General features: G+C 60.0%; 1 protein-coding gene across 4 annotated transcripts in view; it reads left to right on the top strand.

The window, feature by feature from the left end:
- Positions 1 to 14,218, top strand: part of DGCR2 (DiGeorge syndrome critical region gene 2) — an 83,519-nt gene extending 69,301 nt beyond the window's left edge. For all 4 annotated transcript variants that reach the window (XM_051837253.2, XM_051837255.2, XM_051837251.2 and 1 more), the window contains 4 exons: positions 5,485 to 5,688; positions 10,617 to 10,769; positions 11,205 to 11,441; positions 11,935 to 14,218. In XM_051837253.2, the coding sequence (XP_051693213.1) occupies positions 5,485 to 5,688; positions 10,617 to 10,769; positions 11,205 to 11,441; positions 11,935 to 12,191 (851 nt within the window). In that variant the 3' untranslated portion in view covers positions 12,192 to 14,218. The remainder of the gene's footprint in view (positions 1 to 5,484; positions 5,689 to 10,616; positions 10,770 to 11,204; positions 11,442 to 11,934) is intronic.
- Positions 14,219 to 15,259: the final 1,041 nt, after the last annotated feature.

Raw genomic sequence — 15,259 nt, 5'->3', positions numbered from 1 at the left:
CTTTCATTATTTACTCTTTCTGCATATATTTATATTTTTCTGACCCTGGAGATACTGTGGACCATTAGTGATTTCAACATGTTAATAGTCATAGTCGTTTTAAATTTTCTATCGGGTGAGTCTTTCAGTGTCTCATCTGGTTTTGGTTTTGTTGATCTCTCTCTCTTTTTTTTAAAGATTCCTTTATTTATTTGAAATGCAGAATTACAGAGAGGTGGAGGCAGAGAGAGAGAGGGAGAAAGAGAAGGAGAGAGGTCTGTCTTTCATCCATGGGTTCCCTTCCCAAATGGCTGCAATGGCTGGAGCTGGGCCAGTCCAAAGTCAGGAGCCAGAAGTTTCTTCCAGGTCTCCCACATGGGTGCAGGGGTCTAAGCACTTGGGCCATCTTCCACTGCTTTCCCAGGCTGTAGCTGAGAGCTGGATCAGAAGTGGAGCAGCTGGGACTTGAACTGGTGCCCATATGGGATGCTGGCACTGCAGGTGGCGGCTTTACCCATTATGCCACAGCGCCGTCCCCTGTTGATTTTTTTTTTTTTTTGTCTCTGGAGTGTTGTGCTTTTCTGTTTTTTTTTTGTTTTGTTTTTTTGTTTTTTATTTTTTTTTATTTTTTTTGGTTAGAAGTCAGACATCTTGTACAGCGTAGGAGGGACCAGGTTTAGCAGTTGTGGTTCTTGCAAATGGCTGCACCTCCTTCTTCCAGGCCCTATTTTAGGCAGGTTTTTTTTTTTTTTTTTTTTTTTTTAGGTTTATTTGAGAAGTGGGGTTATGGAGAGAGGGATAGGCTGAGAAAGAGAGAGATCTTCCATCCGCTGGTTCACCCTCTAAAGGGCCACAACAGCCAGAGCTGCTCTGATCCGAAGCCAGGAGCTAGGAGCTTCTTCTGGGTCTCCCATGTGGGTGCAGGGGCCCAAGCACTTGGGCCCTTTTCCACTGCTTTCCCAGGCCATTAGCAGGGAGCTGGATTGGAAGTGGAGCAGCCAGGACTCGAACCACTGTCAGGCAGGTCGTGAGTCCAGTGAGAGGTATTAACTTGGGCAGGGTTTGCACACATTTGGCTCTGTGGTTAACCTTAGTGCATTCCCGGCTTCATGCCTATTAGCAGTGCCTTCTGTTTGGGGTGGTGTTGGTTTGGCAGGTGGTTTTTCTTTTTTAAATTTTTTTTAAAGATTTATTTTATTTATCTGAAAGAGTTACAGAGAGAAGTGAGAGAAAGAGAAATATTGAGAGAGAGAGGGGTCTTCCATCTGGTGGTTCGTTGCCCAATGGCCACAATGGCTGGAGCTAAGCCAATCCGAAGCCAGGAGCCAGGAGCTTCTTCTGGATCTCCCATGTGGGTGCTGGGGCCTAAGCACTTGGGCCATCTTCCACTGCCTTCCCAGGCACATTAACAGGGAGTTGGGTTGGAAGTGGAGCAACCAGGACTGGAACCAGCACCCATGTGGGATGCTGGCATTGCAGGCCAGGGCTTTAACCTGCTGTACTACAGTGCTGGCCCCTCTTTTTTTTTTTTTTAATTTTAAAAATTACTTATTTTTTTGAGAGGCAGATAGGCAGAGAAAGAGACAAACATACAGACAGAACTCCATCTACTTGTTCACCCCTCAGATTCCCACAATGGCTGATGCTGGGTGGGGCCAAAGCTGAGAACGAGGAACTCAGTCCAGGTCTCCCATGTGGGTGGCAGGGACCCAGCTACTTGGACCATCACTTGCTGCCCTCCTGGAGGTCTGCACTAGCAGGAAGCTGGAATTAGAAGTTGGAGCTGGGTATTGAACCCAGGCACTCTGATGAGGGGTGAAGGTGTCTTAACCGACCTCCGAGCCACCAGGCTCGTGCTCACTCTGCCAGAGGGTTTTTCTTGATGTTTGCTCTATCCTCCTCTGTCCATCTTCCTTTTGGGCCCCATCTCAGAGAGTCTGACCCTGGCAATTCTCTAAACCATCATTTATTGTGCCTTTTTTATCTTTTAAAGTTGTATTTATTTGAAAGGCAGGGAGAGAAAGATAGAAAGGGAGAGAGAGAGAGAGAGATTGAGATCTACGACCAGCTGTTTCACCCCCCAAATCTGCAACAGCCAGGGCTGGGCCAGGCCACAACCAGGAGCCAGGAACTCCACCTGGGTCTCCCACGTCAGGTGGAAGGAGCCCAAGCACTTGGGCCATCTTCTGCTGCTTTCCCAGGTACATTAGTAGAGAGCTGGGTGAGAAGGAGAGCAGCTGGGATAGGAACTGGTGCTCATATGGGATGCTGGTGTTGAGGGCAGTGGCTTCTTAGCTCAGCTGCGCCGGCCCTTCCACTGCGACTTTGACCGGCATTTGTCTGCCTGCTGGTGCTTATGCGTCATCCGTGGGTGGCGCCATGCCCTGGGCCTCTATAGTGGGACCTTCCGAAGTGCTTCTGCTGCTCTTCCAGCTAGAAGTAGGCCCAGCACAAAGTCTGTTCCCAGGCCCCCACGGCCTGCCTGGAAGGAGGCTGACTAGAGGCAGGCTGCACTCAGTGAGTGGTTCGAGGCTTTGCCTGGTGGGTCTTGAGTTGGAAGTGTGGACCGAAAGTAAGGAACCTGGCAGAGTGTCCTTTGGTGAGAAGCTGGGATCAGGAGCTGGAGATGAGACGTGAGCCCTGGTGCCCTGGTGTGGGAGGGAGGCAGATGTCCTAACTCTCCTGGGTTATGTTTCTTTTTATTTTATTTTCTTTCCTTTTTTTTTTTTTTTTTTTAAAGATTTATTGATTTTATTTGAAAGAGTTACACAGAGAGAGGAGAGGCAAGAGAGAGAGAGAGAGGGAGAGAGGGAGAGAGGGAGAGAGAGAGGTCTTCCATCTGCTGGTCACTCCCCAATTGGCCACAGTGGCTGGAGCTGCGCTGATCTGGAGCCAGGAGCTTCCTCCGGGTCCCCCATGTGCCACAGCGCCAGCCCCGGGTTTACATTTCACAGTTAAGACTATGATCTGTTTAGAGGCTTGGATTTTTTTTTTTTTTTTTTTTTTTTTTGGACAGGCAGAGTGGACAGTGAGAGAGAGAGACAGAGAGAAAGGTCTTCCTTTGCCGTTGGTTCACCCTCCAATGGCTGCCGTGGCCGGCGCACTGCGCTGATCCGATGGCAGGAGCCAGGTACTTATCCTGGTCTCCCATGGGGTGCAGGGCCCAAGTACTTGGGCCATCCTCCACTGCACTCCCGGGCTACAGCAGAGAGCTGGCCTGGAAGAGGGGCAACTGGGACAGAATCCGGCGCCCCGACGGGGACTAGAACCCGGTGTGCTGGCGCCGCAAGGCGGAGGATTAGCCTAGTGAGCCGCGGTGCCGGCCTTTTTTTTTTTTTTTTTTTATGAGGTGTGGATTTAGGTCAAGTTTCATTAGTCCAGCTTGGTTTTGTTCTCACACACCTGCTTTGTGCTGTTGTTGGGTTGTCGACCCAGTGCTACGTTGTACCCTTTGCTGTCTGACACAGTGGCTTTTCAAATCAGATAAAAAGGTGGAGAGCAGTGGGCCTTACAGTACAATAGGGGAAGCCGCTGCTTGGGTAGCTCCCTTCTCACACCAGAGTTGGAGTCTGGGCTACTCGGTTCCCAGTCCAGCTTCCTGCTAATGCTTACCCTGAGAGGCAGCAGATGATGGCTCAAATACTTGAGCCCCTGCCACCTACCTGGTAGACCTGTGGGGAGTTCTTGGCTCCTGACTTGGCCTGGCCCAGCCCTACCTGTTGTGGGCATTTGGGGAGTGAACCAGTAGTCAGATGGAAGGTCTGTCTCTTCAACTCCCTCTGCCCTCTTTCTCACCTCCGCCTTCCAACTAAACATAAATTAGAAAATCCTTTTTAAAATAATAAAGGACAGATAACAGGCACCTGTACTGACTTAGCATTATGTCGTGTCTTCTACTCTGCTTGTTTGTCCTGAGAGCTTCCTGGGGTCTTTCTTGTGAGGCAGGTGCACCAGCAGCAGAGAGAGCCCTACTTTTGTCTGTCTGGGAGGGTCTTCACTTCAGCTTCGTTTTTCTTTTCTTTTCTTTTCTTTTCTTTTCTTTTCTTTTCTTTTCTTTTCTTTTCTTTTCTTTTCTTTTCTTTCTTTCTTTCTTTCTTTCTTCTTTTTTTTTTTTTTTTTTTTGACAGGCAGAGTGGACAGTGAGAGAGAGACAGAGAAAGGTCTTCCTTTGCCGTTGGTTCACCTTCCAATGGCCGCTGTGGCTGGTGCACCGTGCTGATCCGAAGGCAGGAGCCAGGTGCTTCTCCTGGTCTCCCATGGGGTGCAGGGCCCAAGCACTTGGGCCATCCTCCACTGCACTCCCGGGCCACAGCAGAGAGCTGGCCTGGAAGAGGGGCAACCGGGACAGAATCCGGCGCCCCGACCGGGACTAGAACCCGGTGTGCCGGCGCCGCAGGTGGAGGATTAGCCTATTGAGCCACGGTGCTGGCCTCGTCTTCACTGTTCAGACTTATTGGTTGGGTCAGTGCTCCCGGCTGCCCAGAGTTCACTGAGCACTTGGGGGTCGTCACCCCCACTGCCCACCACGGCCTCAGTCTTTGGCTGTGGGCATTTCTCCCACGACGTGTCGGCGTGGGGGTCTTCCGCCTTTTATCCACTTGAAACTTGTTGAGCTTCTGGCACGTTGTAGGTGTTGCTTTGCAGTGGGTCTGGGGGATTTTCAGCATTCGTTTTTCTCATTCTTTCTGCTGCTTTCCCTCTCTCTGCCCCTGGTACTCCCACTTCACACATGTTGGTTAATGTGGTCCCATGTTCCTCTGTAAGGGACCGCGTTCACGTTTCTTCATTCTTTTCTCCATGTTTAGCAAGGAGTCATTTTATGTGAGTTTCTTGCCTTGGGAGCCCCTGACCACGCAGGTGGCATGAATTTGAGCCAAGTCGGGGGGGGGGGGGGAGCACAGACCGTCATGGTGGAGCTTCTGAGGTCTTCAGTGAGACATCCCCGCCGCATTTGGAGGCTGACACAGCTTCCTTCTCTTATCCCTTTGTCCGAGCACGCGCCCCCTCCCAGGTAGCTGTCCTGTTCCCCACTACTCCCTCACTTCCCAGGATAGGCCCCGGCCATGGCCCTTCCCCCTACTCCAATCCCAAACCGGTTCTGTGCAGAGTTGACCATGTGTGTCTCAGGGCTTCCCAGGCAGAGCTGGTAGCTCCTCGGGAAACTCACTTTAGACGTTGGGACTTTAAAATGGCTGGTGTCCCCAACAGCCGCCTCTTAGAATAGAGAGGACCTCGGGAGGACGCTGCTCGGGCAGCTCGCAGGCGAGCACTTCAGAGGGGCCTCGGCCTCAAAATCTGGCAGCTTCGGCCTCGCAGTGTGCTGCTGCCTGTAGGGACCTCTTTTGGACACCCACTCCTGTGCATGGGGCAGCCCTGGGAGAACTCTGGCCCCATCTGGCCGACTCCTCTGCATCCCTGTTTGTCCCCCGAGGCCCAGGCCCAGGCAAGAGGGTCTCGGCTCCTTTCGCCCGTAACGCAGACTTCTGTGCACGTGTGCCCCTGCAGGTCAGACGTGTGTCGACATCAAGGACAATGTGGTGGACGAAGGATTCTATTTCACCCCCAAGGGGGATGACCCGTGCCTGAGCTGCACCTGTCACGGAGGGGAGCCTGAGATGTGCGTGGCCGCCCTCTGTGAGCGGCCCCAGGGCTGCCAGCAGTACCGCAAGGACCCCAAGGAGTGCTGCAAGTTCATGTGTCTGGACCCAGGTGAGGCTCTTGGGGACGTTGTAAGCCGGCCTCCTTGTCCATGGCCGAAGGCTCCCCCATCCCCTTGCTTCCTTAGTGCAAGTTGTGTTTATCTACTTAGTTGAAAGGCACAGGGAGAGGAGAGAAAGATGGTGTGGGAGAGGGAGAGAAAGCACCTGACGGATCTTCCATCTGTTGGTTCCCTCCCCAAATGCCCACAACGGCCAGGAATGGCCCAGGCCGAAACCAGGAGCCAGGAGCTCGGAGCGGCATCCGGTTCCCCTTTGTGGGTGGCAGGGACCCAAGCCCTTGGGCCGTCCTCTGTTGCCTCCCAGGCTACGTAGTAGAGGAAGCTGGTTGAGAAGTGGGAGTGGGACTGATCCCGGTCGCTTCCCTGGTGCAGGATGTGGGCGCCCCGATCAGTGGCTTACCCTGCTGCACCACCATACCCACTCCTTTCTCTCTATCTCTAAGATTCAGAGCTAGGCTTTCAATTTCTGTGCACGGTTGAGCTCTTCCTGTCTTCTGTGTGAGGATGTGGAAGATAGTGACAGTTGTCATGCAGATAGGATCTCTAAAAAGACTGAGATTCCTCTCCGTGTCAAGGTCAAAGTCTTCACGGCTCAGTGGCCCTTGTGCAGGACTCTGGTCACCTGATGGAGGAGATGAGCACGTGGGCTCCTGCTCACTGGGCCCTTAGCTCCCTGGCCCTCTATGTGGCTTGGTCAGGGCTGCGTATCTGTGCTGTCCGTTCAAAAGCAGGTCTGTTTCCTGGGTGGCCCAGTGAGGGTGATGTGGCAGGGGCTTCTGAACCTGGAGAACAGCGTGTGGGGTGGGTGAGTGGATGGGGGGTTGCTCTCTCCACCCTGGGGGTCCTGTGGACGAACGGCTGGCGTGGTGGTGTGTGGGCCGCAACAGTTAGGGCTGTCTTTTGGAGAGCATGTTGTGAGGCTCCTGGTGTGGTGCTGTAGCCAGCCGACTGTGGGGAAGCATGGGGGTGTGTTGGCAGCTGAGCCCCCAGGGGACACACACAGCTAGAGTCGAGTGAGGGTGGTGCTCGGGCCACCCCGCACCCCAGGCTCAGCAGTGCTCTGCTTGCATAGGTGCAACTGGTTGGGTGCTTACCGATTTTCCGAAGTCCCCAGCCACGTCACTGCCAAACCTGCAGTCTGGTTACCTTCCAAGTAGGTCAGACTGTCCTTTACTACCCACGCGGCCTGGATTCCTGGTTCTGTGTCTCAGGAATCCATCCCGGTTCTGCCTGGCCACTCTGTCCAGGCTTTGTAAGAGTGTATATGAGGATACCTCCTCTGTGGGTGAGAGCGGCTTCTGGAGCCTGCCTAACTCTGAGGACCTAGGAAGGGCTCAGAGTCGAGCTGCCGGGGTCCCCTGCTGGGGCTGTCTCCCAGGGCCTGCCTTTGGGACGTCCTTGTATTGCTCAGGGGCTCACCTGCTCCTCAGGGGTAACCATCACAGCACCCTCATTTTTATTTTTTTTAAGATTTTTATTTATTTATTTGAGAGGCCCCCAAGAATGATGCATCTTTTGCAAGCACTTAGATGCAACTATAACTTAGGAGACGTAAGAATATCCTCCACATAATACATTAGGAGAAAGTAAGTCCTTGAGAGCAAGTTTTATCATTAATTAAGGAAGCACCTTAGAAAGCAAGGAATGGGGTTGGATACTTAGGCACAGCTAAAACTTACGAGACATAAGAATATCTTCCACCTAATTCCATAAAATGAAATAAATCTTTGAGACCAAGTTTTACCGCTGTTTCCTAATACAACTCTTTGAGAGAAGTTAGTGCACAGTGACTCCTGTTGTTAATTTAACAATTAACACTCTTATGTATGACATAAGCGATCACTCGAGGCTCTTGACATGAGCTGCCTAGGCTGTGGAGGCCTTTTGAATCCACAAACTGTCAGTGTTTAGACAAGGCCATAAGCAGAGAAAAGTACCTCCTTTTTTGGTGGCCGCTTCTTTCCACTGGGTCTCACCCACAGAGGCCCTCCAGGTGGGACGTATCCGCCACAGAGTCTTGGCTTTTTATGTTGGGCTTATTTTGGTCATCGCGGTGTGGATTAGGAGCACCTTGTGATCTCTGAGCTGGGCAGCAGTTACTAGGCTGGGGCCCTGGCCTCCCGGGCCGAGGGACTTCCCCCACAGACCAGGATGGGCCTCCTGGGCCGATGGACTTCCCCCACAGACCGGGATGGAGTGTTTCCTTGAGTCTGCAGGAGGGACCAGAGGCGGCAAGAAAAGCAGCCAGTCGAGGGATGGACATGACCTTGCCACATGTCCACTTCACAGTGTTGTCAGCAGCAGGTGCAGCTTTTCAAGGTGCTTTCTGCCCCTCTGGGCGGAAGGCACGGGCAGACTGTGGTCACCTGTGGCGGGTGGAGTGGCCTGGGCCCAGGGAGTCCTGCCCCTTCCGTGTGGGTCCTGAATGGTCTCCCGGGGCTGGCTGTTGGGGACCTGCCTGTCGAGGCTGGCAGAGATGGCAGTGGCCCGCCCTTGCTGTTGCTGGAGCTCAGCCGGACCTGCCCGCCTGGGGTCTTCTCGCTTCCAGGAGCGAGCTGGCCACTGCTGCTTCAGAAGTGCCTGTGGCCGCCACTGTCTGCGTGGCAGGTACTCCTGGTGCCGATTCCTGACCCGCGAGTTGCCAAGCATTGTGGGCACTTGGCCAGGAGAAGTTCTCCTCCCTCGCACCTGCTACCACTCACACCCGTGCTCTCCTCCAATCAGCAGCTCCTAGGGAGCCCCTAACCGCGTGTTCCTGGGCAGGGCCTCCACCCTGTCTTAGACCAGATGTGTGCTGGGAGCAGCCTCCCTGGCCTCCACCTGCTCCGTGCTCATGCGCCCTCAAGTGGCGATCCCAGAAGAATGGGAGGTCAGAAGCCTGGGAGGGGCTGGAGAGGCGCCTCAGCTGCTCCCCCGCCTCCTCACCCCGACTCCGGAAATGGATAGGACCAGGGCCGTGCAGCCTCCTCTTGGCCCTGTCATTTCCCGGGGCAGCTGGGCCCCATCACTGAGTGTGATGCTCTGTGCACTGTCTGCCCCGCACACCTGTGTGGGCTCGGGGCAGGCTGATGTCTGGCCCCCTCGAGCAAGGAGGGGGCAGGCGGTGGTGACCCGTGCACAGCAGGGCACCCGGGGCAGGCGGTGGCCCGTGCACAGCAGGGCACCCGGGGCAGGCGGTGGCCCGTGCACAGCAGGGCACCCGGGGCAGGCGGTGGCCCGTGCACAGCAGGGCACCCGGGGCAGGCGGTGGCCCGTGCACAGCAGGGCACCCGGGGCAGGCGGTGGCCCGTGCACAGCAGGGCACCCGGGGCAGGTGGCCCGTGCACAGCAGGGCACCCGGGGCAGGCGGTGGCCCGTGCACAGCAGGGCACCCGGGGCAGGCGGTGGCCCGTGCACAGCAGGGCACCCGGGGCAGGCGGTGGCCCGTGCACAGCAGGGCACCCGGGGCAGGCGGTGGCCCGTGCACAGCAGGGCACCCGGGGCAGGCGGTGGCCCGTGCACAGCAGGGCACCCGGGGCAGGTGGCCCGTGCACAGCAGGGCACCCGGGGCAGGTGGTGGCCCGTGCACAGCAGGGCACCCGGGGCAGGTGGCCCGTGCACAGCAGGGCACCCGGGGCAGGCGGTGGCCTGTGCACAGCAGGGCACCCGGGGCAGGCGGTGGCCCGTGCACAGCAGGGCACCTGGGGCAGGTGGCCCGTGCACAGCAGGGCACCCGGGGCAGGCGGTGGCCTGTGCACAGCAGGGCACCTGGGGCAGGTGGCCCGTGCACAGCAGGGCACCCGGGGCAGGCGGTGGCCCGTGCACAGCAGGGCACCCGGGGCAGGTGGCCCGTGCACAGCAGGGCACCCGGGGCAGGCGGTGGCCCGTGCACAGCAGGGCACCCGGGGCAGGCGGTGGCCTGTGCACAGCAGGGCACCTGGGGCAGGTGGCCCGTGCACAGCAGGGCACCCGGGGCAGGCGGTGGCCTGTGCACAGCAGGGCACCCGGGGCAGGTGGCCCGTGCACAGCAGGGCACCCGGGGCAGGTGGTGGCCCGTGCACAGCAGGGCACCCGGGGCAGGTGGTGGCCCGTGCACAGCAGGGCACCCGGGGCAGGTGGCCCGTGCACAGCAGGGCACCCGGGGCAGGTGGTGGCCCGTGCACAGCAGGGCACCCGGGGCAGGTGGTGGCCCGTGCACAGCAGGGCACCCGGGGCAGGTGGCCCGTGCACAGCAGGGCACCCGGGGCAGGTGGTGGCCCGTGCACAGCAGGGCACCCGGGGCAGGTGGCCCGTGCACAGCAGGGCACCCGGGGCAGGTGGCCCGTGCACAGCAGGGCACCCGGGGCAGGCGGTGGCCCGTGCACAGCAGGGCACCCGGGGCAGGCGGTGGCCCGTGCACAGCAGGGCACCCGGGCAGGCGGCCCGTGCACAGCAGGGCACCCGGGGCAGGCGGCCCGTGCACAGCAGGGCACCCGGGGCAGGCGGTGGCCCGTGCACAGCAGGGCACCCGGGGCAGGCGGCCCTGCAGGCGTCGTGCCCGCTGGCTCCACCTGTGCTCCCAGAGCTACTTGGACGCCCGTCCTGGGACAGCACTGCACCCCAGCTCGGTGGCAGTCAGGGTGTCCATCTGCACGCAGCAGCTGCTTGGGCTCTAGAGCCAGGATGACCAGGGCGAGGGAGGCAGCCCCACAGGTGGCCGTGGCGTGGAACGTTGCTCCGGACCTGTGATTGGCTGTTCTGCTTCGGGTGCCGTACAGCAGTCCTGGTTTTTGAGCGGTTCCTGTTCCCTGTGTAAGGAGTCTGGAAAACGAATGTGCCTGGTCTGCTTCCCTGGCCTGGGGGGAGGCTGTGGCCTCGCCCGGCCAGGCGCATTGGGGGTGGCGGGGAGGCCAGAGGCTCCTTTGCTAGAGCACGGCCCCCCTTCCTCTCCACGTCACAGATGGCAACAGCCTGTTCGACTCCATGGCCAGCGGGATGCGCCTGGTTGTCAGTTGCATTTCCTCCTTCCTCATCCTCTCGCTGCTGCTTTTCATGGTCCACCGGCTGCGCCAGCGGCGCCGGGAGCGCATTGAGTCCCTGATCGGAGCAAACCGTGAGTGCCAGCGCGCCTTCCCCGATGGCTGAGCCGTGAGGGTGGGCCACCCGCCAGAGACACTGGGGGCCGAGGGGCGGCTCAGAGAGCATGGCGGCCTCGCCGGCCTGTGCTGCTCAGCCGTGCCCAGTAAAGATAGCGGGGTCACCTGTGTCTGTGGCTGACCCTGTCCTGGTGCGGGGCATCAGGTCAGGCTCGAAGGCTCAGTCTCCCTGGGGCCCTGGCTCCTCTGGGCCACGGCTGTTCCTTCCGACCCTGCTCGTCCGTTCTCCCTGAGCCGTAAGGGGAGCAGGGACTCTGTGGGCCAAGCCCCCAAAACACAGTGCCCGGCCGGCTGTTCCTGCAGGCCGAACGTGGCCTTGCAGGGTCGGGGGAGGGCTCGGGGGCCAGGCGGCCACCTCCAGGTACCAGAATGTCCCTGTCTCTCGGCCTCAGTACACCACTTCAACCTCGGCCGGAGGATCCCTGGGTTTGATTATGGCCCCGACGGGCTCGGCACGGGCCTCACCCCGCTGCACCTCTCCGACGACGGCGAAGGCGGCACGTTCCACTTCCACGACCCTCCGCCTCCCTACACGGCTTACAAGTACCCGGACATCGACCAGCCCGATGACCCGCCGCCGCCCTACGAGGCTTCCATCAACCCGGACAGCGTGTTCTACGACCCTGCAGGTGCCCCCCGCCCCGCCAGGGAGGGATCCCACGGCCGCACAGGGCGCCCAGCACCCCCTGCTTGCTCTGGGCCTTCTGCACTCCTCTCTCATTTGCTTCTAACGCTTCTTGCAGAGTTGCCTGGGCACAGGGCCCTGGTCGCCTGCCCTGGGCACCTCTGGTGGATCTGTGCAGAGGGCTCTGGGGAGGCCTGGGGAGCCCCCCCCCCCCCTCACGGGGCTGTGTGGCTGGGAGAGGGTGTCAGGCCCTGCACATCTGCCCCTGTGGCCGGGCGCTAACCCTGTGGACCTTGCTGGTGTCCCACGCCTGTTCACACAGACCCTGTGTGGCCGGCCAGGAGCAGTGCCATACACGCTTAGGGTCAGGTCTGAGGGGGCCGCCTGGGGCCTGCTTACCACCCCCTAGACGAGAGGAGGGAGCGCTGGGCAGGAGGTGTCCCCAGTTGTGCCGGCTGCAGCCAGGCCTGCGCCCCTGACCCCACCTTCTCCCGCAGATGACGATGCCTTTGAGCCTGTGGAGGCCGCCCCGCCCACCCCAGGGGACATCGGCAGTGACGGTGCAGCGCCTCGGCTCCTGGAGCAGCCGCCGCCCCTGCCGGGGGCTCCCCTAGCAGACTTGGAGGACTCTGTCGACAGCAGCAGTGCCCTGCTGGTGCCCCCTGACCCCGCCCAGGGTGGGAGCACACCAGCCTCAGAGGCACCGCCAGGAGGCGGCCACCACAGCCGCAGCTCCCTCAATACCATGGTGTAGACAGCCTGGCCTGTGGCCCCCGTGGGCTGGGGGCACCTGTTTGCTATGACGCTGGCCCCTGCGGGGGACTTGAGGGCCCTGCTCCGCTGCCACGCACCCTGGCAGGCGAGTGCGTGTGTGCGTAGAGACCAGGACCAGCCTCCCTCCGAGAGAGGAACGAGCACCTGCACTGAGTTCCCTCGAGAGCTTCAAACACATGTGTTGCTTTGGGTCACTGTCTCTTTGAGTGGCAGAAGCATGACAAGGTGGCTTCAGACCCCAGGTGTCAGAGGTAGGGAACCAAGAAGGCACTGACGGCGGCTGTGGCCAACCCGAGCTCATCTCTGGGGGGCTTGCTGGTTACAGCTCGCCATCCCTGGAAGCCTGCCCGCTGGCAGCCCCCCATCCAGTGCCTGGGGTAGGCAGGGCGTGGGTGTGGCACTGGCACCCGCCAGGGCTGGGCAGGGAGGGGCTGCCTCCGGTGAACACCTGGAGGTGGCTGCTGTGGACGCCAAGGGACTGGTGGTGCAGAGAGGAGGGGGCAGCTCGGCCAAGCCAGCGCCAGGGTGGGACGCCCAAGCCCAGCCCACGGCCTCTCGCTGACATCGCAGTGCATGGCTCCCCAGGCTGCGGAGCTGACTGGGGCCCCAGACCCCCACTGGGGGTGCTCTGGAGCCTCGGGGCCCCGCCTCCTGTTACTCTTGCCCCTCCCCACCCTGCCATCTTGTTTGTGCCATGAAGGGTGTTTCCCGGCGGGGAGGGTGTGCGTGGCTGAAGCGAACACCCTGGGCCGTGCCCGCCTCCTGAAAGCTCACTTCCTGCCCTGCCAGCGCTGGAGCCTGTGCCGCACGCGCCCCTCCCCACCCCTCGGCAGCTCCGGGTGCTGCCGCGTGCCCCGGGCGTGGCCTTGTGGCCTGACACAGACCTTTATTTAGCATTTCTGAGGTTTGGAGATGAAGCGGGTTCTGTGCGATTTTTAGCACATCCATTTATCTTTTCTACGTTGACTGTCTGGATCGTGTGTGTGTGTGTGTGTGTGCGCGCGCGCACGTGTGTGTGTGTGTGTGTGTGTGTGGCCACGTGTTTGCAGGTGGGAGTGGTACGCAGGGACTGGGGTGTGGAGGGGGCCGTGTTCCGCTTGTGAATAGCGATGGCGAGGAGCAGCCTTGCGGCCCCTCCCTGCACTGCCCCTTCTGGCACATGCTCACACGCGGGCTGGAAGCCCATTTCTGCCTGTGTAGAAGGGTGCCGTCGAGTTGCTGCACGGGCCTCACCTTTCCTGAGCCGGCCGGCGGTGTGGGTTTGGTCACTGAACTGTTGCGTCGCTGGCAGCCCCTCGGGAGGGCTGCTGCTCCCTGGAGAATCGCCCTGGCCACAGGGCGCCACAGTGGCTGCTGAGGACGTGTGAGGACATGGGCCGTGCCCCCAGCCTGTGCTGGGTGCAGGGTGGCCGCCCGTGAGGGTCTTCCTGGTGCCAGAGACCACCCCAGCGCAGCCGCAGGGGCGCCTGCCCTCAGAGCACAGGCCAGGCGACAGGCACAAGGATGTGGCCCAGGGAAGCTTCCCTGGGGACCGAAGGACATTGGAGCGTCAGGTGTGTGTGGCAGGAGCAGAGCCGGCGTGGGGGCTGCGGAGGGGGTGCTTGCTCAGGACGGGTCCGGGGTCCTGGCCAAGGGGCTGTCTGGGGGCTCCCTTCCCCTCATCAGGCCTCACTGCCGTCCCGGGCCCTGGCACCCTGGTGCAGGCAGGCCGACGGAACTCGGTGGGCGGCAAGATGTGGCTTCCTGGGAGAGGCGCTCCCCACGCCGCCCCAGGCCGCCCCAGGCCGCCTCAGGCCGCCTTGCCACTGGCCGGCTGACCTGCCTTGCGGAGGTGGGATTTGATACTGTACATCGTCTCAAATGCCTGTTTTTATGTTTTTCCTTTCACTAAGGGTTTTTAGTTTGGGTTTATTTTATTTTATTTTTTGGTTGGGTTGGCACTAATCCTTTTCTTAAAATGCTGTGAGAACCATTACATCCAAATGCCAAATAAACTTGTGTTCTGGACGAGTGTGTGCAGTCCCCAGCGTGAGCTCATCCCCAGAGCTGCTGGAGCCTGAGGTCGGGGGGCTGGGGCTTGCCTTGCAGCCCACAGCAGGCATCTGGCAGACCTCGCCCCCCCCACCCCGCCCCGCCCGCCCAGGCAGGCAGTTAAGCGCTGAGCTGAGCGTCAGATTGGGTATGTTGTCTCTGGGACGCATACCCTGCCTGAGGTACTGGCTGCTCAGCTGGTGTCGCACAGATGGCAAAGGCTGCCTGCCACCTTCGGTTTATCAAGCCTGGGCATCCTGCTGCCCAGCAGGGGGTGCGGCTGTGCCCAGAGATGCCCCCTCCAGCGCGCATGACCGCCCTCCAAACACCACGTCATCGTCAGTAGGGCGAACTGGAAATGCCCTCTGCCTTCCTTGATGGTCTGAGAACCTGGCCAGGGCCTGTTGAGCCCTGAGCTGCACACCTGGCCACGGCTGCTGGCCTACGGCCAGACCAGAAGGGCTGAGGACTGGGACCCCCCCCCCCCCCGGTCACGTTCTCCAACAGTGACCTGTACAGTAACGGGAGAGCACCTGAGAGACCTAACCCCGGGGTGGGGGGCTTCCGTCTTCCCTTCCTGTCCCTGACCCAGCCTCTGGCTAGCGGCAAGCTGCCAGTACAGGAGTCGCCGCCTGGGGGCGCTCCAGGCCTACTGAGGGGAGCTCTGCTGCGGGGCAGGCGAGGGTCAGCATCAGCAAAGGAGCTGGGGAGCCCCGGGGCGGGGGGTGGAACCTAGAGGCGGCGCCCACCCCCCTTATTTCTGAAGATGTCTGCTGAGGCAGGGCGGTTCTGGGCGTTCCTGCCTGTCCATTCTCTCCCTGACCTGAGCCGTCTTTGCCTGACGTCTTCAGGTGGTGGCTGTTTCTGACCGTGCCCCTCAGCTTGCACCGAGATCTGCAGCAGCCTCAGGAGGGCTCAGGGTCTCTGCTTCCCCCGGATCCTCCGTCCATGCGGCTGCCCCGTCCTTCACCCTTTCACCCTGGTGGGCGTGCAAGGGACTGTGCCGGGCCTGGGGCT

Source organism: Oryctolagus cuniculus, chromosome 21, assembly GCF_964237555.1.
Source record: "Oryctolagus cuniculus chromosome 21, mOryCun1.1, whole genome shotgun sequence".
Lineage (NCBI taxonomy): Eukaryota > Metazoa > Chordata > Mammalia > Lagomorpha > Leporidae > Oryctolagus > Oryctolagus cuniculus.
The sequence above is the reverse complement of the archived record's forward strand: the minus strand, read 5'-3'. Positions and strand labels throughout refer to the sequence as shown.